General features: G+C 43.4%; 1 protein-coding gene across 1 annotated transcript in view; it reads right to left on the bottom strand.

Annotated features, from left to right (window-relative positions):
• The window catches only part of LOC126108902 (ankyrin-2-like), an 83,999-nt gene that overhangs the window by 2,593 nt on the left and 56,775 nt on the right, over positions 1 to 24,631 (bottom strand). The window contains exons 2-3 of the mRNA XM_049914269.1: positions 16,071 to 16,644; positions 13,240 to 13,380 (exon numbers count right to left, since the gene is read on the bottom strand). Coding sequence (XP_049770226.1) covers positions 13,240 to 13,380; positions 16,071 to 16,633 — 704 coding nt within the window. The 5' untranslated portion in view covers positions 16,634 to 16,644. The remainder of the gene's footprint in view (positions 1 to 13,239; positions 13,381 to 16,070; positions 16,645 to 24,631) is intronic.

Below are 24,631 nucleotides of genomic sequence, written 5' to 3'. Positions count from 1 at the left end.
GCGACCTGGAAGTTATTTTATTTTTCATCCGCAATTTGGAAATTGTTGCTGCAGCGTAGCGGTTTGTTTCTGTCTTTATAATTTTGATGACATTTGCGTCAATAAAGACGCTCCAACAGTCAAATTCAGTGCTTTCGGCGCTCAAAGGTGCCAAGACATTACTTACGCCTTCAAAGAGCGGTAATTGTTGTAGGACATCGTCATTTACCCATTCAACAACGTTGTTTTGGGACTGCTGTTGTTGTATTCTGCTTCTGCCTTTTTGAATGGGAGCTTCACACTCTTCTAATACGTCTGATGGCTCATTTTCATTTTCGGACCACTCGTTGTTATCTTCGAAATAAATGACATAAGTCAGTGAAACTGCCGAGATTATAATTGTGATTCGTAAACACAATGACTGACCATTATAATTACCATCTATTTCAGAAGAACTATTTTCAGTTTGAAATCCATCATCGTCAATTTCAGATCCAGATTCTTCCAGCAGCCTCAGAATTTCCTCTTCAGTCAAACTGTCCCCCATTTTACGACAAACGTTTGCGATAAAGACAACTACATAAGCACACTGCAAGAGTGAATGCGCGGGAATTGTTTTGGCGCCTTTTTTGAGTGACATAGCGCTTAGAGGATGCAGGAACACCATCTAGCGGTCGTCCGATGTACTACAAGACCGAAACACTCAACTCCAGATGTCACTGCACGGATATAATGCGCCGCAACCTGAAATAATAATCGAGAAGGCGGCGCTCGGAGAATCTCCGAGCGCTGACTGTTACGGCAATAAATGCGCGCTCGTAGTTTCTACGGGCAACGACCGGAATGTGTTAAAGAACATTTTCTTAGCTGACAGCGAAAAGTTCAGCCAAGTTATTTGCAAATTTTATGACACAATGTCACCAAATAGAGAAAGTAATTGCTTCACATGAGATTCGTTAGTCAAAATATTTCAGGTGTAAGAATGACCCTAAGTCAACTTTTCCCACCTGCCCTCTTCCTGTAAACTAACATTGGCTTTCTGAACACTCTGGATACCTGACACCACTGGTGTCTCTTGCCCAGTTGCTGCATTTGCACTAATGCCTGGCCAGACAAAGCTTTGTTTCATCAGAGCTACAGATGCATGGCCCCCAGGGAGTCTGAGATCATGAGAATGGTCACATGCTAATTTTTGGAAAGGTACAGGAAGGAAGGGAGCTGATAGACCTTTTGGGCTGTGATAGATCTTTGAGCATATTCCATCAGATTTTACACTCAGAGCTGAGCACAGGAAGTAAATGGACGTTGATGAGTCCTGAGGGGACCCGTTGAAGTCCGTCTAATCCTCTTGGGTGATAGCTAGAGCACTGTAATTTAGTGGCTCGGCGGTGGTGCAGGAACGGCTAAGGCAATCTGCCACAATATTATTGACGCTGGTGACAAGCCAAATTTCTGTAGGGAATTGTTCAATGTACACTTGTAGTCTAAAGTGTTGGGGGAGACCTGATTTAAATCTTTCCTACAAAAGCTGATGGTGAGTTAGCAGTGATCATTACAGACTGTAAAGATGCAACCCTCAACTGAGAGTTGGAAATACTAAATGGTTTCATAGACAGCAAGAAACTTTTATCTGTGTGCAGCCCACCAGCGTTGTGCATCAGAAAGCTTGGAAGAGCTTCCAGATGTTGCCCATGTGTTACTGGAGGATGACTCGAATAACACTTTGCCTTTTATCTACAATAATTACGAGGAGGGTGCGTGGGACAAACTGTGGCATTGGTTAGGTCCTATTTTGTCTTTTCAAAGCTCTTGATCATGCCCTGTGTCCAAGAGACTGCTTTATGACTTTTCTTCTTATCAGTATGAAGTGCATTAGTAAGAGGCTCTTTAGTACTGGTGGCATCCTTGAGGTGGTGTCAGAAAAAGCTGACCATTCTGATTAAACACCAGACTCCTTTGTAAGTGGTAGGCTGTGGGAAGTTCGCTACTGCCTGTACTTTCTTGGGGAGAGGTGGGAAACAGCAGTTGAGACTACTTGTATGAGAAATTCAACCTCGTTTGCCCCAAAAACACATTTTTTGTGTTGGCTACTACCACTGCTTTCTGTTGGTGAGAAAAACTTCATGAGCTTGTTGACAGTGTTCTTGCTGTCTCTCGGGTAGATGGCTAATGGCTCTGAGCACTATGGGACTTAACATCAGAGGTCATCAGTCCTCTATAACGTAGAACTACTTAAACCTAGCTAACCTAAGGACATCACACACATCCATGCCCGAAGCAGGATTTGAACCTGCGACCATAGCAGTTGCGCGGTTCCAGACTGAAGCGCCTAGAACCGCTCGGCCACACCGGATGGCGTGGGGTAGATGAATATATCATCTAAGTATACAAAAGGATCTAGTGCACCGCACAAGATGTTGTCTAAAAATCGCTGCCAAGTTTGTACAGTACTGCAGAGGATGAATGTCAACTGTGCTATTGAACAGGTCAAGAGGCACAATTATGGTTATTAATTCAATGTCCTCTGAGGCGACCGGGCCTTGGATGCAGTTTTTGACGCAGTTTATCTTACTGAAGGTAGTTGCTTCCAAGGTGCTGCATAGGAGTGGAATGGTGCAGATGTTGAGCTTATGATAACTGCCACACAGGCACCAGGAACCGCTTTTCTAGGGGATGAGGTGAGGAGCTCAGGCCAAATGGCTTTGGAAGGGCAGAGCATGCTGTTGATGAGCTGCTCTTCAAACTCATTCTGTGCAATTTTGCAAGAAGCTCAGCATATGGGTCTGAATATGCCAGGTGCATCACAGCGAAACATATAACAGAATGGTCACTGCAGCAGATGGACCTGCCGAAGATGCTGTCAACTAAATAACACTTTACTATGTTGGCCAGTAGACAGCAATGGCCAAGAAAATCGGTGCCCAGAATGGGGTCCACAACATCTTTGCTACTATGAAGTTCCACAGGAGTTCAAGATGAAGGCAGAAGTTGAGCGACCAGGTACGTACAAGTAGTAATGGTCGAGTTGTTGGCACTGGTAATTAGAATGGGAGTGACAGGCCCTGGATTGGGAGTAGTTTGTGAGGAAAGAGGGAAAGGTCACAGCCAGTGAAATGAAACTTGGGGTTGATTTTTATGAAAATAATCCTGTCTTTAGTCCAGGGATCTAGCTATTACAACATACATGAACCGATTACTAATTTAAATGACCGCATAAGATATCACTGAGGCAATGTTCAGTATCTTACAGTTTCTAAAAATATTAACTTGAGCTCATGCATGGGACCTGGTATGTCAGGGACAGATGAGAGATGCACTCGCTAGTGTTCATTCCTTACACACGACTCACACAAACAAAGGAGAGATATTTTGGTTACTATACAAAACAAAATTAAAACTAAAGAATGAATTTGTCTGGCAGTGAAGGGAACCAGCACAGTCAGAAAGGAATTTGTCTTTGGGCACACTTGTTGGTGAAAGGGTGCCAAAACATCCAGGTGCATGAATTGTAAAATAGGTCAACTGGTACTTCCAGCACTCACTATCACATCACTGCACTAATAATCACTTCACACGCTTAGTACTCCAGCACCAATACTGGAGGGATGAGTCAGGTATCTGGTGTCACATTTTTCTAGTAGTGAACCTTCCAAAAGATCATGACTCAAACAGCGTGATTGTAAAATTCCTTCCACTTGCCGGGCTTCGAGTAACTATGATAACTGACTCTCAATATCAAGTTTTACCATTAAAGCTAACGCCAGTGAGGCATGATGGCTAAGGTAAACCACGTGTCATTGTGCAGGCAGAGTTGTTGTGAGTACTGCTGGGAGACATTTCCTTGTAGAAGTGGGAACAAAGACAGTTAAGAGTGCATGGCTCCTGGTTGAGGTCAAAAAGCTACCTGCAGTAAAAGTTACTAGTACAGATGCTGGAGAAAAGCTGTGGTAGATTAACTGACAGGAGCTGCTGATGTCTGGCAGGTGCAGTGCATCATTGGCTGCAGTCAGTGGGGATGAATGAAAGAAGTCACCATAATGGAATACCACTATATAGTTGCTGAAATCATCATCAAACCCCCTCCATGTGCCCACCCTCATGGTCAAGGTCTCTAACGCACTCTTTTGTGGTGATTCCTCAACCTGGGGGTAAGCTGGTTCAAATCATGATTGTGGAAAAACTTTTCACTGCTAGTATTTGGACAGCAAGGGAAGAAGAGGTAGTGGTGTTAAGTTCTTGATCACCAGACTTTGTGCCAGTGGCTTGGGTCAAATACCAAAACTATCTGCAGTGTCTCATGTGACATTATGATAGTGAACCACCAATCAGATGGGGATGTCAAGTTTGACAGTGCCCTTTGTGCTATCTGTGAGTACTAGACTCTGTTCTGCCTCATGCAACCATGTTTAGGTAGTTAAAGGAATTCAAAGAGGGCCGAATTGTCCATGCTGAGGAAGGCAGGCCTGTTGTTTTGGCTTCTGCTGTGACATAAGTCAATGTCAACACAGCTGGTGTGACTGTCCATGAGGATTGGCAGAGAACATTACACAACCTCAGTGAAGTGTTGAGAGTTTCATATGGCAGTGTTTTTACAATTATGCATTACCATCTCCATCTTCATATGACCCGTACTTTGCCCATTGTGTGTCACATCTGTTGGCTGTCAAACAAAAGGCTGTGCAAATGGAGAGAAGCTGTAAGGTGCTGTGTCTCTTTGCTGATGGAGGAGGTGCATTTCTGTAATTGGATATCACCAGTGAAGAATCATGGCTGCATGATAATTATGCTAAAGAAAAATGAGATAGCAAATTGTGTAAATCGCCTTGTTCTCCAACACCAAAAATGACAGAGTTGTTCAATCTGCAGGAAAGTGATGTTGATCACATGTTTCGACTGTGGCGGAATGAGTTCCCAGAATGAAACTCCCCCTCATACTACGGTTACAGCAGCATAGTGCAAGTCAGTATTGGCTAAACTGAGGAAGCAAGTAAGTGACTAGAGCTTTCTCAGTGTCGGGGGCGACTTCATCAGAACAGTGTGTGGCCTCACATTTCCCATCACTAAAGGCAAAGCTTTCTGGCATTCGATTTGAAAACTCTGAAGCAGTGCTCATAAAAAGTCAAATGACTCTCAAGGACCTGAGAAAGAATACCTGCAGGACTGGCAGAGATGTTATAAAAAGTGAATTCAAGTAGGAGGGAAGTACTTCAAGAAAGATCATGTCAACATTGAAATAGAGTAACAAACATCTGTCAAAAAACAACAGTCTCAGTCTTTGTTGATCAGCCCTCATAAATAACAATTCTAAAGCAATCAAAAGTTTTGGCAACATTATTTTCATATGAGCAACAAAACAGGAATTGCCTGACAGTACTGACTACCTGAGATTTCCGTTCAGGTACAGATAACTGCAGCTTCAGATACACACCTCAAATTGCTATCATCAAGAAACTGTAAGTTAAGCCTTCTTTGTTGACTGGGGTCCTTCTAGACTTCAAGACTCTTTTACCCACAAAGAAACAGTTTGGACATATGGTTCACATCCTCCTGATATGCTTTTTATGGACTTTTTATTATAGGTGGGCAAATCATTTATGTGTGTATCACTGTTCATAGTACAATTTGAAATTTTTCCAATAGGGGCAGAAAATATTCTGGGTATGTAATATATTATTTCCAATATTATATTTCTTTACTATGGAAATAAAAACTTGGTAACAATTTATCTTCACAACCAACATTTATATGTCCACTGTTATAACCAATTCATAGAAAATACATACTAATACATGGTTGGAACAAATTCATAGTTAAGAACTGTGTTTTGTTGAAGTAAGGTGTGGTGTTATATTTGATTCATAATGGATTATGATATACACTTTGAAAGGGACTATAGACTCAAACAGGTTTTAGCAGATATACATAAGCATGATAAAGATAATGAAACAATTTTTGGAAACGGAAATGAAAGGTTGCTGTTGTAGATGCGACAGGAAAATATACACATTGGAGATGAGTTGGATGTTAATAAGTGTGAAGATGATGATAATGGTACTCACGAAACTAGTTTGCTTACTCCTGTATCTAGTAGTGGACAGATGACCTATGACATAGTACCTGTTGATCAAGCAGACTTCCAAGAGTGTACCACCGAAACTGCACATACTCCATGTTACCTTAGACCACAAATACAAAGGGCAGAGTGTCTCAGAATTTTCATCACCAGTCACATGCAGAATCTGCTATAGCGCATACAAATGATTGTGCACAACAGAGTGAAATTCTATACCCATATCTTGAATGCTTGGCTAAAATTGACTCTGTAGAACCATGGTATTCTTTGGTCTACTAATAATAGCTGGTTTACACAAGGCACATGTGAAACTTCTGAGCAAATTTCAATCAGATGGATATTGCTTACCCATTTTTTGAGCCAAAATGAGCTTTTCATGATTTTGTGGTATTTTGGTGCACCTCTGGTCTGATGATAAAGTTACAAGAGAAGAATGAAAAGCAGTTTCTGGATCAAAAGCTGAACCTATAGGGGCTGCGTTTCAAATGTTCATTGGTGCAGGTATTTTGTCTTGTATCTGTGAGCCTTAAATTACCTTTTATGAGCACCTGTTTACCTCCAAGGGACAGTGCCCATTCCAAGTGTACATTCGTTACAAAGCCGGACAGCACTAGATAAGCCACGCGGGGTAGCCATGTTGTCTGATGCGCCTTGTTACGGTTCACTCGTCGGAGGTTCGAATCTTCCCTTGGGTATGGATGTGTGTCTTGTACTTAGCATAAGTTAGTTTAACTTAGATTAAATAATGTCTAAGCTTAGGGACCGATGACCTCAGCAGTTTGGTCCCATAGAACTTACCACAAATTTCCAAATTTCCACTAGATAAAAGTGTGCTCTGCAGTAGATTGTGAGACCAATTATCTCAAATGTACAATTGTATATAGCAAAACCATGTGACAGAAGTGCAACCCTTCTGATATTGGCTGCAGATTTCAATGCTGGGCCATCAGCAAGTGTCAAGTGTGCAAACCATTCAACAAAACATGGGCTGTTGGAACCAAAGGCCCACTCGTGTACCCTTGATGTCTGCACAACACAAAGCCTTACGCCTTACCTGGGCCTGTTGATGATTGTTGATGATTGGAAACATGTTAATCGGTCAGACAAGTCTCATTTCAAATTCTATTGAATAGATGGACATGTATGGGTACGGAGACAACCTCATGAATCCATAGACCCTGCACATCAACAGCAGACTGTTCAAGCTGGTAGAGGCTCTGTAATGGTGTGGGGCGTGTGCAGTTATATGGAGCCCATGATATGTCTAGATATGACTCTTACAGGTGACACGTACATAAACATCCTGTCTGATCATCTGCATCCATTCGTGTTGTGCATTCTGATGGACTTGGGCAAATTCCAGCAGGACAATGCGATATCCCAAACGTTCAGAGTTGCTGCAAAGTGGCTCCAGGAACACTCTTCTGAGTTTCTTCTCTTGTCTACCAAACTCCCCAAACCTGAACATTATTCAGCATATCTCAGATGCCTTGTAACATGTTGTTCAGAAGATATCTCCACTCCCTTGTACTTTTTCGGAATTATGGAAAGTCCTGCAGGATTCATGGTGTCAGTTCCCTCTAGAATTACTTCAGACATTAGTCGAGTCCATGCCACATCATGCTGCATCACTTCTGCACGCTCGCAGGGGCCCTACAAGATATTCCGGAGGTGTCTCAATTTCTTTGGCTCTTCAGTGTATATTTCTGAATCTGTATACTATATTCATCTCTTGGTTTCCCTCTGCAATTTTTACACCACAATTCCCTCTAGTACTAAACTGGTGATCGTCTGATTTCTCAGAATGTGTTGTACCAACCGATTCCTTCTCTTAGTCAGGTTATGCCACAAATTTCTTTGCTCCCAATTCTGTTCAGTGTCTCCTCATTATCTATGTGACGTACACATTTAATCTTCAGTATTCTTTTGTAACACCACATTTTGAAAGCTTCTATTCCCTTCTTGTCTAAACTGTTCACTGTCCATGTTTCACTTCTATACGTGGGTAAACTCCATGCAAATACTTTCAAAAAAGATCTCTTGATACTTAAATCTATACTTGGAGTTAACAGATTGCATCCTCTACTTCAGCTGTCATCAGTTATTTTGCTTCCCAAATAGCAAAAATCATCTACTACTTTAAATGTCTCATTTCCTGATCTAATTCCATCAGCATTAACTGATTTAATTTGAACACACTCTATTATCCTCGTTTTGCTTTTGTCCATGTTCAGCTTATATCCTCCGGTTCGTTCACCTGCTCAGACACAAGCAGACATATGTCTGTATATGTGCAGATGGATATATGTGTGTGTGCGAGTGTATACCTGTCCTTTTTTCCCCCTAACGTATGTCTTTCCGCTCCCGGGATTTGAATGACTCCTTACCCCCTCCCTTAAAACCCACATCCTTTCGTCTTTACCTCTCCTTCCCTTTTTCCTGATGAAGCAACCGTGGGTTGTGAAAGCTTGTAATTTGTGTGTGTGTTTGTGTGTTTTTTATTGTGTCTATCTACCAGCTCTTTCTCTCTTGGTAAGTCACAGTATATATATATATAGTTCTTTCATACATGTCTTAAACAACAGACACCAATTTGATCCAACAGCCTTTATGAATTAAGACGCAAAGGGATTTGAACCGAGATCTCGTACTTAGGCAGATACTCTGACCACTAAGCCATCTGGACACAGTTATCTCTGCAACTGCACGGACTACCCTAGCAAACCTCCCTTCAGACACAAATTCTCAATGTATCCATCATGGACTACCAATCAAGAGGGACACTACATTAGTAATGTGTGGATACTTTGAGAATTTGTGCCTGATGGGAGGCATGCTGGGTAGTCCAAGCAGTTGCGATAGTAACTGTGTCTGGATGGCTTAGTGGTCAGAGGGTCTGCCTAGTAAGCATTAGAACTGGGTTTGAATCTCAGTCCAGCACAGATTTTCAACTTTTCCTATTGATTTAAATCAATGCCCACTTGGTATGAATATAGATATATGGATGAAGAACATCACAAAAAGTTTACTCTTAGTGTGAACATAGAATCAAATGCAAGATCTCTAGTGAATCTTTACAGTGTATTCAGTAATGAAAGTTTGATGGGAGAGGACAACGATGACAATGATTCGGATGGATTTGGCTTACATAAGTTAATGTCTAATATTGTAGCAGATATAGATGAAGAGTTTGCAACTAATGTTGATGCTACAATCATGTACCTGGCAGGGGGGGGGGGGATTGCATTAGATGTTAACAGTGAAGAGAGTGAAAGGAATGTATTAAATGGTTATTATGAGATTAGTGATTATCAGTAATGAGGATAGTGAAGACATTGTAATGATGTTGAGCAGAAAATAGGAAGTGAAATAGATCTGTATAAATGATTAAGATGGTACAATATACAATATATGTAGAAGTTCGAGAGAGTGTTTTCGAGGGATGTAGTTATGAGAACAGTGATGATAATTATGCCTACTTAGGCCAGAACTCTGATAAGAGAGGAATGTAAGAGTAAGATTTTACCAGTTGATACTATTGATTACAGGTAGTTATTATGAAGATAAAAAAAGCGTTTGATAAATGCAGAAGGAATGAAATTTTAAAAGTAACTTGGAACCACTGTTATAATGAAAGTAGAAATGGTACGATGATAAATGCAGTGGAAAGCGTATGTGAAAGTTTGCATCCAGAATGGTGGGGAGAGGCAAGAAACAATTCAGAAAACTTAGAACATACTAATACTGCTGTGAGTACCATGCAACTAAGAGTAGAAAGACACACACAGATAAAGATGAAATAATAGATGCAAGCTTAACGGAAATTGAGAAATATGTTTTGTATGATGAAGAAAGTAAGGACGATAGTAAGAGACAAGGCAGTCCAGACATTCATATGGAAATTGATAAGTTGTGAGGGAATTAATTGAATTGGAATTCCAATTTGTGATGTGTATGAAAGTTAAGGGGTAGAACAAAGCACAAACAGATTTTCTTAGGTTGTCTGTGATGGGGATTTAGATTAAAGTAGCAATGAGGAGTTATAGCGAAGTTGTGAGTAAGTAGATTCTACTGTCAGAATCAATAACCTAACATTTATCCAGGGATACTTTGTGACAGCTGATGCCAAAGAGAAAGTTATTTTGGGGGTGAACTGAATAGAAAAAACTAAAGTAAGATTTTGTAGGGCAGCCAAAGAGCTCAGTTTTAATGAACAGTAAAGTTGTATTTCTTCTCAAACAAAATTAATCATTATAAATGGGAATATAATTTATGAGATCAGGGGGGAGGTATAAAGTATACAGGGTGTTACAAAAAGGTATGGCCAAACTTTCAGGAAACATTCCTCACACACAAATAAAGAAGACATGTTATGTGGACATTTTCCATGTTAGAGCTCATTTTAGTTTCATCATTATGTACTGTACTCCCTCGATTCACCGCCAGTTGGCCCAACTGAAGGAAGGTAATGTTGACTTCGGTGCTTGTGTTGACATGCGACACACTGCTCTACAGTACTAGCATCAAGCACATCAGTACGTAGCATCAACAGGTTAGTGTTCATCACGAACGTGGTTTTGCAGTCTTTGCAATGTTTACAAATGCGGAGTTGGCAGATGCCCATTTGATGTATGGATTAGCACGGGGCAATAGCCGTGGCGTGATACGTTTGTATCGAGACAGATTTCCAGAACAAAGGTGTCCCGACAGGAAGACGTTCGAAGCAATTGATCGGCGGCTTAGGTAGCACGGAACATTCCAGCCTATGACTCGCGACTGGGGAAGACCTAGAACGACGAGGACACCTGCAATGGACGAGGCAATTCTTCGTGCAGTTGACGACAACCCTAATGTCAGCGTCAGAGAAGTTGCCGCTGTATAAGATAACGTTGACCACGTCACTGTATGGAGAGTGCTACTGGAGAGCCAGTTGTTTCCATACCATGCACAGCGTGTGCAGGCACTATCAGCAGCTGATTGGCCTCCACGGGTACACTTCTGCGAATGGTTCATCCGACAGTGTGTCAATCTTCATTTCAGTGAAAATATTCTCTTTCACAATCAGCATGTGTGGACTGACGAGAATCCGCACGCAATTGTGCAATCACGTCATCAACACAGATTTTCTGTGAACGTTTGGGCAGGCATTGCTGGTGATGTCTTGATTGGGCCCCATGTTCTTCCACCTACTCTCAATGGAGCACGTTATCACGATTTCATGCGGGATACTCTACCTGTGCTGCTAGAACATGTGCCTTTACAAGTATGACACAAAATGTGGTTCATGCACGATGGAGCTCCTGCACATTTCAGTCGAAGTGTTCATACACTTCTCAACAACAGATTCAGTGACCGATGGATTGGTAGAGGCAGACCAATTCCATAGCCTCCACGCTCTCCTGACCTCAACCCTCTTGACTTTCATTTATGGGGGCATTTGAAAGCTCTTGTCTACGCAACCGTGGTACCAAATGTAGAGACTCTTCGTGCTCGTATTGTGGACGGCTGTGATACAATACGCCATTCTCCAGGGCTGCATCAGCGCATCAGGGATTCCATGCGACGGAGGGTGGATGCACGTATCCTCGCTAACGGAGGACATTTTGAACATTTCCTGTAACAAAGTGTTTGAAGTCACGCTGGTACGTTCTGTTGTTGTGTGTTTCCATTCCATGATTAATGTGATTTGAAGAGAAGTAATAAAATGAGATCTAACATGGAAAGTAAGCGTTTCTGGACACATGTCCACATAACATATTTTCTTTCTTGGTGTGTGAGGAATGTTTCCTGAAAGTTTGGCCGTACGTTTTTGTAACACCCTGTATAGATGATAAAGGTTACACTGAAGAAGAGGAAGATAGTTTAAATGAGAGGGAAGATTGGGAATATTAACATTGCTGTGTCCTTCTACTAGTGTGTGTGAGTGTGTTGAGTGAACAGTGTTGCAGTGTGTACACAAATCGACCACTAACTGCATCAGTGCTGGCCAGTCACTAGAGGCTGCCTAGAGGAAACATGCACATGGCAACGTCTCCACCATGGAATCTACTTGTGATTCATGCCTGTATATGCATGGAGCAGCACTAATTCACCCTCATTATGTTCCTTTATTTGCACTCAGTCACATCAGTTTTTCTGGCTTATGTTGCGGCTTCTGTATGATTCTTTTGTCTTGTCACATTAGAAGTCACAAGATGATTATTTCCATTATTGTTCAACGGTTTATGAATAAAGCCACATTTCTGTTACTTCAATTGGTTTCATGTTTTACCTGGTTACTTCAATCATAATTTTCAACTAATGATCAACTTCCATTGTGATTTGTGGCTGATGTTTTCCATTCACGATTTCCAAATGCTCTCTCGTAGGTACTCTTTATATACCCTTTGCACTAAGGTATGTCATGGTCCTCCATCAACTCTGTTCCACACTTGCTGTTCCCATATACGTCATGCGAGAAGCTCTGATACTAGTGTGTGAATATCATAAGTGGAAATATCAGTGACAATGAATGTTGGAGTCTGGATTGGAGACACACTCAGACAGTGTAATAGTTACAGTGACTGCTTGTGTTAAGCATGATAGCCAGGTTCAACTTCTATTTTGGCAGAAAATTTCAATATTTAGGGATTCAAAAAATCATTTGACTAGAAATCAAATCACATTGGAACGCACCCCTAGCAAGCCATAAGCTCACTCAGATGTTAACATTCACTTTTTGCCTTCTTTTTCTGCTTAATGTTCCTTCAACATGTGTTTCTGGGAAACTCCAATTAGTAATTCTCACAACATCTCGGTTTCCTGGAATGGCAGTGCACCAAAACCCTGCTTCCACAACAGTTTCCTTGAGGACTAAATTTTATGACACACAGCCATGACTGAGAGCAGAAACTACATTGAAGAATCTCTGGGAAATAATACAGTTTCTATGGCACACTTCCCATATAATTGCATTTATGTGACTTTGAACTGAATATAGTTCTCACTGTTAATCCAGAAAAGGATGTACATCTCCTTCATGCACACCTGTTCAAAATTTTAAATGTCACCATATCATAACTCAAAAACATAAAAAAAGATTTTTCCTCATAAAGAGGAAAAAAACAGGAAATTCAATTTTACAGTAACGTATTTAACACCAAAATAAGTAGCACTGTGAGCGTGGAAATAGCACAAGTGCAACTCACCTCATGCGAGAGACGATGGCATCGTCCGGCGGAGGAGTATGGCTGGGAGCTGTGGGTAGCGCAGTGGTGACACGAGTTTGGCTGTGGTCCCTGTGGAACTGAGAGCTGGAGGTGGGGGTGCTCCCTGTAGTGGCCAGCATGCTGTGCATAGAGGCAATGGGTGAGTGAGTGCTTTCACATGGGAGTCAGGAGGTTGCTTACTTCAGGCAGTACTGCATTGTGATTGGATACAAATGTAATAGAACACATGCTGCCACCAAAAATGGTCTATCAGTTAACATAAATTTCTTACAGTCTCCACAGGTGTACCTTAGCATACCAAACAACAAACTGTTCAAAATTATGCACAAAGTAAAGGTAAATATAAGGGCCAATAGTATTGCTGGACTGACAGGAGAATTACTGTACAGAACAGTTCTAGTACATCACTAAAGCAATAATCACACAGAAATTATAAGAGCATTAATGAAGTTGTCTCACATCTTTAAACGTATTTAATGTAAGACTGATCATCAAATGTTTTTCAAATCATTTGTAGCTTGCGTGTCACAGACTGGGCTATAAGAGGACAGAGAAATAAACAGGACAGACATCAGGTTTTGAACATAGCAACAAAGGCAATTCAGAGAAGGTGGCATTCCACAAGGGTGATGATTCATGACAGAATGGAGCTAAATCAGTGGTAAATTTAGCTGCCATTAAAAATATTAGTAACACCATAGAGAACTTCAAACAAGGCGGGAGAGCAGAGATTAGATGCCTGTTTCTAAGCTAATCTAATCTAATCCACCATGTTGACAATTGTGTTAACCAGTACACACCATCCATGTCAGTACTGTAGAATGGAGTGAGCTAAAATAGAACTCATATTCAGGGCTACGGCTTAATAGAGAGGAGTCACTGTGAAAGGAAGATCCAGCATCTTCTGTGAATGCCTGCAGCAGCTATTTGGTTATATTGATTCGTTTGTTTTCTTTCAGGGTGTGCATCAGGTGGGTTACAAGTGATCAGCTAGATCCTACTGCCCCTGTGCTTACAGCACCTTGTTTATGGGATGTCCTACATACACAACTTCACTGTGGCCCATACACTTCTTGTTAGAGTCTGGTGTATTTCGTAAGATGTGCCTTAAAAATTATATCAGATACCCCCTGTACTGTTTGGAGGTAATAAAATAATTTGCTAAGGAAATTGTTGGCACATTGTTGTCATATACTGAGGAAGTAAAGCCAGTTACACAACACCCAAAGTTGTACTATTCTGTACTGTGGAAGGCACACAATGTGGCAGGATGAAATAAATGTCAGCTCTTAATTACAGAACAATACACTGCACTTCTAATTAGGTGTTTCTATCCAGCACAATCATCAATATTAATGTGGCTGCTTGTGAAAGTTGAGACTGGCAGTTACTAGGCTCCTGACATGTGAAGAGATCTGTCTGTCAGCTCTAAGATGTGGTTATGGCCACTGAATGTGTACTGTGGGACATGAATGTGGGAAAGATGTGGGCCTAGTGATCCGCTTTATTACATGTAAAAGTTGTACTAGGTCAGCATTTACACTTGGCAACATGAGAAATGGGACACTGTGTAAGTAGGCTGTTTATGTTTTCTTATTGGCAACGTTATGTAGCGCTCCGTGTGCTAGTTTGCATTGTTGTCTGCCATTGTATTGTTGGGCAGGTGGATGTTAACAGCGCATAGCGTTGGGCAGTTGGAGGTGAGCCGCCAGCAGTGGTGGATGTGAGGAGAGAGATGGCGGATTTTTGAGTACAGAATGGATGTTATGAACTGCTATATATATTATGATTATTAAGGTAAATACATTGTTTGTTCTCTATTAAAATCTTTCATTTGCTAACTATGCCTATCAGTAGTTAGTGCCTTCTGTAGTTTGAATCTTTTATTTAGCTGGCAGTAGTGGCGCTCGCTGTATTGCAGTAGTTCGAGTAAGGAAGATTTTTGGTGAGGTAAGTGATTTGTGAAACGTATAGGTTAATGTTAGTCAGGGCCATTCTTTTGTAGGGATTTTTGAAAGTCAGATTGCGTTGCGCTAAAAATATTGTGTGTCAGTTTAAGCACAGTCCTGTATAAATTATTCAAAGGGGACGTTTCAACCGTAAATATGTTATTCCCTTCCCTGTCTCATGTTTGAGCATACTACAACGCCCCTGGTGCTAGTAAAGGGTGACATACTTTCTCAGCATCAAGTTGTTTCTAATGCTGCCATTTATAGGTGTATCATTATCAACAGCAGTAAAGGCACAAAACTACAGGAGGCTGCTTTTTGTAAAGAGGGTTACTGTGACCTTTAAATCGTGCAAAACAAGAACTGTGAACTCGCTTCTCTAGCTACAAACTGCTTCTGTCATTGTGTCTGTTTTTGTGTTGAGAAGCGCACCTTTGTAGCCGCAGCGTGAATGCTGTCCTCTGGGTACACTGTAAACAATTCTTTGTTCAGAAGCTTGATGCCAAAATTTAAATAACAATGTGTTGTACACAAGGAATATAACTGAAGTGATGACAAAGTAAGAATGGATTTGTTTAAGATGAAAACAGTTTACGAAGCTACAAAAAAAACTAGACATTTCCACGATCTTCTAGCTTACTTAACTCCAAATAGACGTGGTTCAGTTTAGAGAACCAGTGAACCTGTTCTGAAAAGGAAATGGAAGTATCGTTAGTTACTTCAGAATGACCATCAATGGTGCATATTACAGCACAGACAAATCTAATGAAAATCAGTGACAAACAGTTTAACACACACACCCACACACACACACACCGAACAAAATGGGAATAAAAGAAGAATTGCTTGTCTTGTGCTTACCTGGTTTCTGCTGATGGCTCAGCGAGGAGCCTAGTTACTTCAATCACATCTTCAAGATGGTTCCGCATTGCATCTGCCCAACTCTGTGTGGCCAATACCTTGTGCGTGTGGGCCTTCAAGAAAGCGATGGCGGCCGCGGTGAGGTTCCGACACGAGTACCTCACAGCGAGGACAGCTGCGGCCGCTGCGTTGCCGACGGCCAGCTGTGCAATCACCTGCTGCTCACACAAAGATTTCAGGCCTGACAAGCAGTATTTGTCTGCGACTGCCAGCAGCTGGGGGGCCATGCTGGGCAGCTTGGGGGCCCGGAGCGTATACATGTAGGTCAGCATCTGCCTCAGTACTTCGCCTTCCACGTCTGGAATAGTGACTTGGCCGCTGCTGGCCTCCAGCGTGTCGTGCTGGAACATGGCAGCCAACACGGGGCTCCTGGCAGACAGGACTGCCTTGTGCGCCATCAACCGCGTCTCCCCCGCGATCATCGTCACAATGGCGCCATCCTCTGCATCCAGGAGGGCACCCAGGTCCACGGCTGCGGTCTCAACATTGATAGTGGGTGCCATCGCAGATGGTTCTGAAACATAGCATCACTGAGCAGCCCTTTTCCTTCACACAGCACTCTTAATTCTTGTACATTGTACAGGTAGATGAAACAACAGTTGGTAAAAACACTCCTGGAAATTGAAATAAGAACACCGTGAATTCATTGTCCCAGGAAGGGGAAACTTTATTGACACATTCCTGGGGTCAGATACATCACATGATCACACTGACAGAACCACAGGCACATAGACACAGGCAACAGAGCATGCACAATGTCGGCACTAGTACAGTGTATATCCACCTTTCGCAGCAATGCAGGCTGCTATTCTCCCATGGAGACGATCGTAGAGATGCTGGATGTAGTCCTGTGGAACGGCTTGCCATGCCATTTCCACCTGGCGCCTCAGTTGGACCAGCGTTCGTGCTGGACGTGCAGACCGCGTGAGACGACGCTTCATCCAGTCCCAAACATGCTCAATGGGGGACAGATCCGGAGATCTTGCTGGCCAGGGTAGTTGACTTACACCTTCTAGAGCACGTTGGGTGGCACGGGATACATGCGGACGTGCATTGTCCTGTTGGAACAGCAAGTTCCCTTGCCGGTCTAGGAATGGTAGAACGATGGGTTCGATGACGGTTTGGATGTACCGTGCACTATTCAGTGTCCCCTCGACGATCACCAGTGGTGTACGGCCAGTGTAGGAGATCGCTCCCCACACCATGATGCCGGGTGTTGGCCCTGTGTGCCTCGGTCGTATGCAGTCCTGATTGTGGCGCTCACCTGCACGGCGCCAAACACGCATACGACCGTCATTGGCACCAAGGCAGAAGCGACTCTCATCGCTGAAGACGACACGTCTCCATTCGTCCCTCCATTCACGCCTGTCACGACACCACTGGAGGCGGGCTGCACGATGTTGGGGCGTGAGCGGAAGACGGCCTAACGGTGTGCGGGACCGTAGCCCAGCTTCATGGAGACGGTTGCGAATGGTCCTCGCCGATACCCCAGGAGCAACAGTGTCCCTAATTTGCTGGGAAGTGGCGGTGCGGTCCCCTACAGCACTGCGTAGGATCCTACGGTCTTGGCGTGCATCCGTGCGTCGCTGCGGTCTGGTCCCAGGTGGACGGGCACGTGCACCTTCCGCCGACCACTGGCGACAACATCGATGTACTGTGGAGACCTCACGCCCCACGTGTTGAGCAATTCGGCGGTACGTCCACCCGGCCTCCCGCATGCCCACTATACGCTCTCGCTCAAAGTCCGTCAACTGCACATACGGTTCACGTCCACGCTGTCGCGGCATGCTACCAGTGTTAAAGACTGCGATGGAGCTCCGTATGCCACGGCAAACTGGCTGACACTGACGGCGGCGGTGCACAAATGCTGCGCAGCTAGTGCCATTCGACGGCCAACACCGCGGTTCCTGGTGTGTCCGCTGTGCCGTGCGTGTGATCATTGCTTGTACAGCCCTCTCGCAGTGTCCGGACCAAGTATGGTGGGTCTGACACACCGGTGTCAATGTGTTCTTTTTTCCATTTCCAGGAGTGTCCTTATTGTGTGTAGCTGATCCCACACATAATAGCTACAGATCTTCAACAACACAGCATTACTATTTACAGATCTTCAACAACACAGTATCACTATTTCCCTTGTTGTTTCAAAATACCCTCATTCTGCACATGCCTTCAGAATGGGTGAAGACTGTTTCTTCAGTTTCTAGCTACAGTGCTGTGTCACTGGATCTCGAAGTCTTTCAAGGTGTAGGTCTAGCACAATACCAACAAGGTCAAAAAGAGCTATTGAAGTGCTACAGTAGATGCCTTTATCTGCTAATCTCCCCAAATATTTAAAAAAAAGTGCACAACATGGCCTGTGCGAGTTTTTTCAGTTGGGTGTAATATTGGAGCAAGTGCACAATAACATGTATTCTGACGTTTATGTTTATGGCTGAAGCTCCAAAACTGGAGTAAAGCTTTTTGAGTTATCAACTGTTGTTACATGATGTGTCACAATGCTTGTGACCTCAAGAAAATAATTAACATCAAAGCCAAGATTTATTGTGTCACAGAATATATGGTAGGCTAATGATGTATCATAGAAAACAGAGTTTTCTCATCAGGATAAAGAGTTGACAGAGGTTAAGGATGTATAACTCTACACATAATTCAGTTTATAATAAACAGGGGAACTACAGGTAAAAACAAATCTCGCCATCTTAAGCGCTATAATGATGATCAAACTAGCACTAGTTTAACTAAACAAGAAATGATAATCAAATGTACTGAAATACACATTGCTGCACACTGTAATTGAAGAGTTCAGTGTTAAAGCTCACGTCCGCCTTCTTCTTATTCTGGGCTGTGGAAGAGTATTTATAATATCGCTCTTTTCTGTTGAGCAAATGTCTTCTCTAGGAGGGACCTATATTGTGGTTTAGCCACTGATAAATGAAGATTTCCTCGACAACAAAAAAAATGGGGTCAACTGCAGCAAATTTAAGCACCTCCCCACATAATGTCTTAGTTAGGTTTTGCCAGCGTACCTTACTACTGCGCAGTCAGTTGTAGTTAATCGCTCTACAGCTTTCAAAGCCCAATCATTCCCTTGTTCTGCTTCTTTCTCCACAGTTTCCTATTCCTCCTCTTGTGCCACACTCTCCTCCAAAACATCGCTGTAGTAGTCCTCGTCGTATTCTCTGAGGCTGTAGTCATCACCGTCTCATTCTGAAGTACCTTCCATAATTTATGAAGCTCCCGCATGTTGCAATAATTATAGGTCAGCAACTTCTGTTAACCACTACTTCCGAAAACCAGCCAAAGTTGCAGATTTCTCTTTCTTTATTCATTCAATGACTAGTTTCGGGTCGGGACCCATTTTCAAATCATTTTAACATAATGTGGCTGCGAAGTCTTTCGCGACGTATTTCCTGAGTAAAAATTTCTCGGTGTACATGCCGCGTCAAATCAGGATAAATCTCCGAGCTTTCGACCACTACCTCCATGGTCGTCGTCAGGGCTAAAACTGACTGTCGTGAGCTAGCGAGGTTCCCACTTTTATATACAAATGACGGATTCTTATTGGCTGGAATACGTCAGCGATATGGCGCGTAGCGAAGTGGTGCCCTCTACTTCCATAGATGTGGTTGCTATCCCGCGTTGCTTGCAGCGCCATCCCTTAAATCAGGAGGTAAAGTGCGAGAAGTTTTTCTCTGCGATTTTTCTTTATCCAGTGCACTCTTCCAAGTGTTGCTGAGTGCATAGCCGTTGTCTCTATTAAAGTTATTATCGCTAAGTCTAATTTCGACTGCTTCCAGGATCACAGAGTCCCAGTAATTCGATGTGTGGGCTATTACTCTGGTTTCTTCAAATAAAATCTTATGCTTGTTAAGCAGGCTATGTTCAGCTACCGCTGATTTTTCCAAATACCTGTATTTCAGGTGGCGTTGGTGCTCGATGCAGCGGTCGGCAACGGTTCTTACAGACTGGCCCACGTAATTCTTGCCGCATTCGCAAGGAATGGTATAAATTCCCGGCACTCTTAAGCCGAGACTATCTTTAACTGGTCTTAACATTTCCTTAATTTTCCTAGGTGGTCGGAAAACTGGTTTTATTCCTTGCCTCTTCAGGACTCTGGCTATCTTGCTCGTTGTAGCACCGCAAAAAGGAAGCCGCGCTATGTGTTGGTCCTCTTCTTGTATGTGGCCGGCATCGTGTCTTACTTTCTTGGACAATACTGATTTAATTTCACCGGCAGAATAACCATTCCTCTTGAAAACAGTCGTCAAATGGTTGATCTCGGGACCGAGGTGGTCCTTGTCGAAAATAGTCCTGGCTCTGTGTACTAAAGTATTCAGCATAGCTCTCTTCTGAGACGGATGATGGAAGCTATGGCTATGCAGATATAAGTCTGTATGGGTTGGCTTCCTGTACACAGAATGGCCCAGTCGTCCATCCGGCTTTCGCTCTACCAACACATCTAGAAAAGGTAACTTCCCTTCCTTCTCTAACTCCAATGTAAATTTTATGTTTGGATGTACACCATGTAATCCCAAAAATGCAAAAACCATGTCAAGAATGCACAAACGAACAGTTACACTGCATAGAGATAACTGCGCTGTAGTGTTTCCTTGCGCATTTTTAGCACACTTTTTGCATTTTTGGAAATACCATTTTTGACTATCTTATGATGAAAAATGGTCCCAGGCCGAAACTAGTCACTGAGTAAAACAAGTGAAATTTGCAGCTTTGGCTGGTTTTTCATTGTACTTCCATAAGCTGTCTCTTTTTAGAGATTCTTTTGCGAGAACCAGCAACCTTCCTACTGGTCATCCCATTAGCCTCATTTTTTAGTGATTTCTTAACTTTACTATCTTGTTTCTACTTTTCAATTGCTTCCGTTTACTTTTGTCGGGATATAATCCTCTTATGCATTCATGTTAAGTTTTTACCTATTGCGTGGGTAAACTCCTCCATCTCGAAAGCCTGTCTGACGGAAGGGCCTGTCCTCTCCCCATGAAAATTGAGTGCTGCGGCAAGTGAACAATCCCTTCCCCCACTGTTGAATTTTCATGGAAAAAATGAACAGCAATGCAAACACACATAAAATGTTTGAAAGGCTAATGCATTCGTTAAACTACAATATCAACACTATTTACTTACCCTCACAAAACAGAAAATATTGCAAACAATTCCTTGACGATAATATACACTCCTGGAAATGGAAAAAAGAACACATTGACACCGGTGTGTCAGACCCACCATACTTGCTCCGGACACTGCGACAGGGCTGTACAAGCAATGATCACACGCACGGCACAGCGGACACACCAGGAACCGCGGTGTTGGCCGTCGAATGGCGCTAGCTGCGCAGCATTTGTGCACCGCCGCCGTCAGTGTCAGCCAGTTTGCCGTGGCATACGGAGCTCCATCGCAGTCTTTAACACTGGTAGCATGCCGCGACAGCGTGGACGTGAACCGTATGTGCAGTTGACGGACTTTGAGCGAGGGCGTATAGTGGGCATGCGGGAGGCCGGGTGGATGTACCGCCGAATTGCTCAACACGTGGGGCGTGAGGTCTCCACAGTACATCGATGTTGTCGCCAGTGGTCGGCGGAAGGTGCACGTGCCCGTCGACCTGGAACCGGACCGCAGCGACGCACGGATGCACGCCAAGACCGTAGGATCCTACGCAGTGCCGTAGGGGACCGCACCGCCACTTCCCAGCAAATTAGGGACACTGTTGCTCCTGGGGTATCGGCGAGGACCATTCGCAACCGTCTCCATGAAGCGGGGCTACGGTCCCGCACACCGTTAGGCCGTCTTCCGCTCACTCCCCAACATCGTGCAGCCCGCCTCCATTGGTGTCGCGACAGGCGTGAATGGAGGGACGAATGGAGACGTGTCGTCTCGAGCGATGAGAGTCGCTTCTGCCTTGGTGCCAATGATGGTCGTATGCGTGTTTGGTGCCGTGCAGGTGAGCGCCACAATCAGGACTGCATACGACCGAGGCACACAGGGCCAACACCCGGCATCATGGTGTGGGGAGCGATCTCCTACACTGGCCGTACACCACTGTTGATCGTCGAGGGGACACTGAATAGTGCACGGTACATCCAAACCGTCATCGAACCCATCGTTCTACCATTCCTAGACCGGCAAGGGAACTTGCTGTTCCAACAGGACAATGCACATCCGCATGTATCCCGTGCCACCCGACGTGCTCTAGAAGGTGTAAGTCAACTACCCTGGCCAGCAAGATCTCCGGATCTGTCCCCCATTGAGCTTGTTTGGGACTGGATGAAGCGTCGTCTCACGCGGTCTGCACGTCCAGCACGGACGCTGGTCCAACTGAGGCGCCAGGTGGAAATGGCATGGCAAGCCGTTCCACAGGACTACATCCAGCATCTCTACGATCGTCTCCATGGGAGAATAGCAGCCTGCATTGCTGCGAAAGGTGGATATACACTGTACTAGTGCCGACATTGTGAATGCTCTGTTGCCTGTGTCCATGTGCCTGTCAGTGTGATCATGTGATGTATCTGACCCCAGGAATGTGTCAATAAAGTTTCCCCTTCCTGGGACAATGAATTCACGGTGTTCTTATTTCAATTTCCAGGAGTAGAAACGCTGTTGATCTCAGTAACCTTACTGTAATGGGATGCATGACTAGGAAGCTTCTAGAAATGCTGCGACTGATACCAGTGCATTCTACGTTAGAACGAAACACACGTAGTTCACTACATGACCACACGGTGGCAGTTCTGCAAGAAATACTTCATGGAACCTATCAACTAACTGTGTGCTTGCCCTGAAACTGCACTTATCCTACCTTACCTTAGTTCATTCACACTCACATACAAACTGATCACACTTACGAGAGACACTGGCCTTCTGCTCATTAATCTCACAAGTCCTATAATGCAGGGAACAGCTTTCTGACTGAGCCTCACTGTGCATGGACGATTGTACTGAAGGTGACAAAGGCGCTAACAGTGTGGGACCATAACGTCTAGCCCAGTACATCACAGATTTCCAGGTGGTTCTGTCACATACACAGTTCACAGAAACAAGCGTAACTCTCATTCGAGAACAGTAGCCATTTTACTGATCTATAACTTTGATGTAAATCATATACTATTTCTATACCTCTATTGATATGCTGTCTCCATATCTGGAGCATTGTTTGGGCTGAAACTTCCTGGCAGATTAAAACTGCGTGTTTTACTGGCATTCGGACCTGGGATCATTGCCTTTTGTGGACAAGTGCTCCATTGACTGAGATATCCAAGGTTGACACACAACCTGCCATCACAGCTTCAGCTTAATCCTTCCAGACCCACTGGCTAAAACCGAGTACGTTAATGTTTAGAATGTATTAGCTGCAACAGAAGTATTTTTCCTCAATGGAAACCTGATGTGCATACCTGTGAGTGTTCAGTCTTTTCATCATGCACATGTGCTGCCACATGTTGGACATCACTGTACAAATATCAACAAGCGAATGTAAGCACAGTCTTTCTGCAGCAGCTTGTAACCACAGGAGTTCACGGAAGTTGTTGGTTAGTGATACTGCACTGTATAACTGAGTATCATTATTATTTTCGAATGGTAATTATTGAATTATCAGTGCATTTGTCACAACAGTGTATATTTCAACATAAATTATTTTAGTCCATAAAATGAAGCTTACTGTAAAAAGTATATATTCGAAACGAATACATATATTTGTATAAATTTTGCGTCTAAAATCATTAAAAAATCAGCTAAGATCATTAGAGTATAAAGAAAAATTTTCCTCTCTCCAGCAAAAAATCAAGTCTGAAAGGGTTAATTTAATAACATGTAAAAAGTGAACCGAATTAAGAGGCTTGGCATATTCCCGTACATGGCTGTAAAAGATAGAGACTGCACCAGTGGCATCATGAGACACTGCATCACCCGAGTGAGGGCGGTGTGTGGTGGCTAGCATCGAGGGGTAAGGAGTTGCCACTTATCAATCACACAGTGACAAGTAGGTGGAAAAATAAGACATTGTAACAGGTGCATCAGGGCAGATGAATTATTTTCTCACCTACTGACCCCAGTACCGTACTGGATTAATTTTTTCAGTGGTAGAATGGTCGGCAAATGTTATTTTCCAACAGCTTACAGGGCACCAGACTAATTTCTGGGCAGGTACCCATTCACCTTTCTACCTGGTGTGGGTTCACTATGTTCCTTATCGATGTTAGTGGTCAAATCCACATCTACATGGCTACTCTGAAAATCACACTAATGTGCCTGGCAGAGGATACATGTAACCACTTTCATGAGACTTCTTCTGTTAATCCACACTTTAACAGCATCACGTGCAAAGAATGGGCTCCTACATCTTCCTATCCTATATCCTTGGGACGTGTGCAGAGTCAGAGGTGTCGAGTGGCGTGATGTGTTTTTTACTAGCAATCTTTTGTTCAAACTATGTTCCATCGATTTCACAGACCAACAGGATGCTGTGAATTAAAAAAATACTACCCCAT

The sequence above is a fragment of the Schistocerca cancellata genome, chromosome 11 (genome assembly GCF_023864275.1).
Source record: "Schistocerca cancellata isolate TAMUIC-IGC-003103 chromosome 11, iqSchCanc2.1, whole genome shotgun sequence".
NCBI classification, from domain to species: Eukaryota; Metazoa; Arthropoda; class Insecta; order Orthoptera; family Acrididae; genus Schistocerca; species Schistocerca cancellata.
The sequence above is the reverse complement of the archived record's forward strand: the minus strand, read 5'-3'. Positions and strand labels throughout refer to the sequence as shown.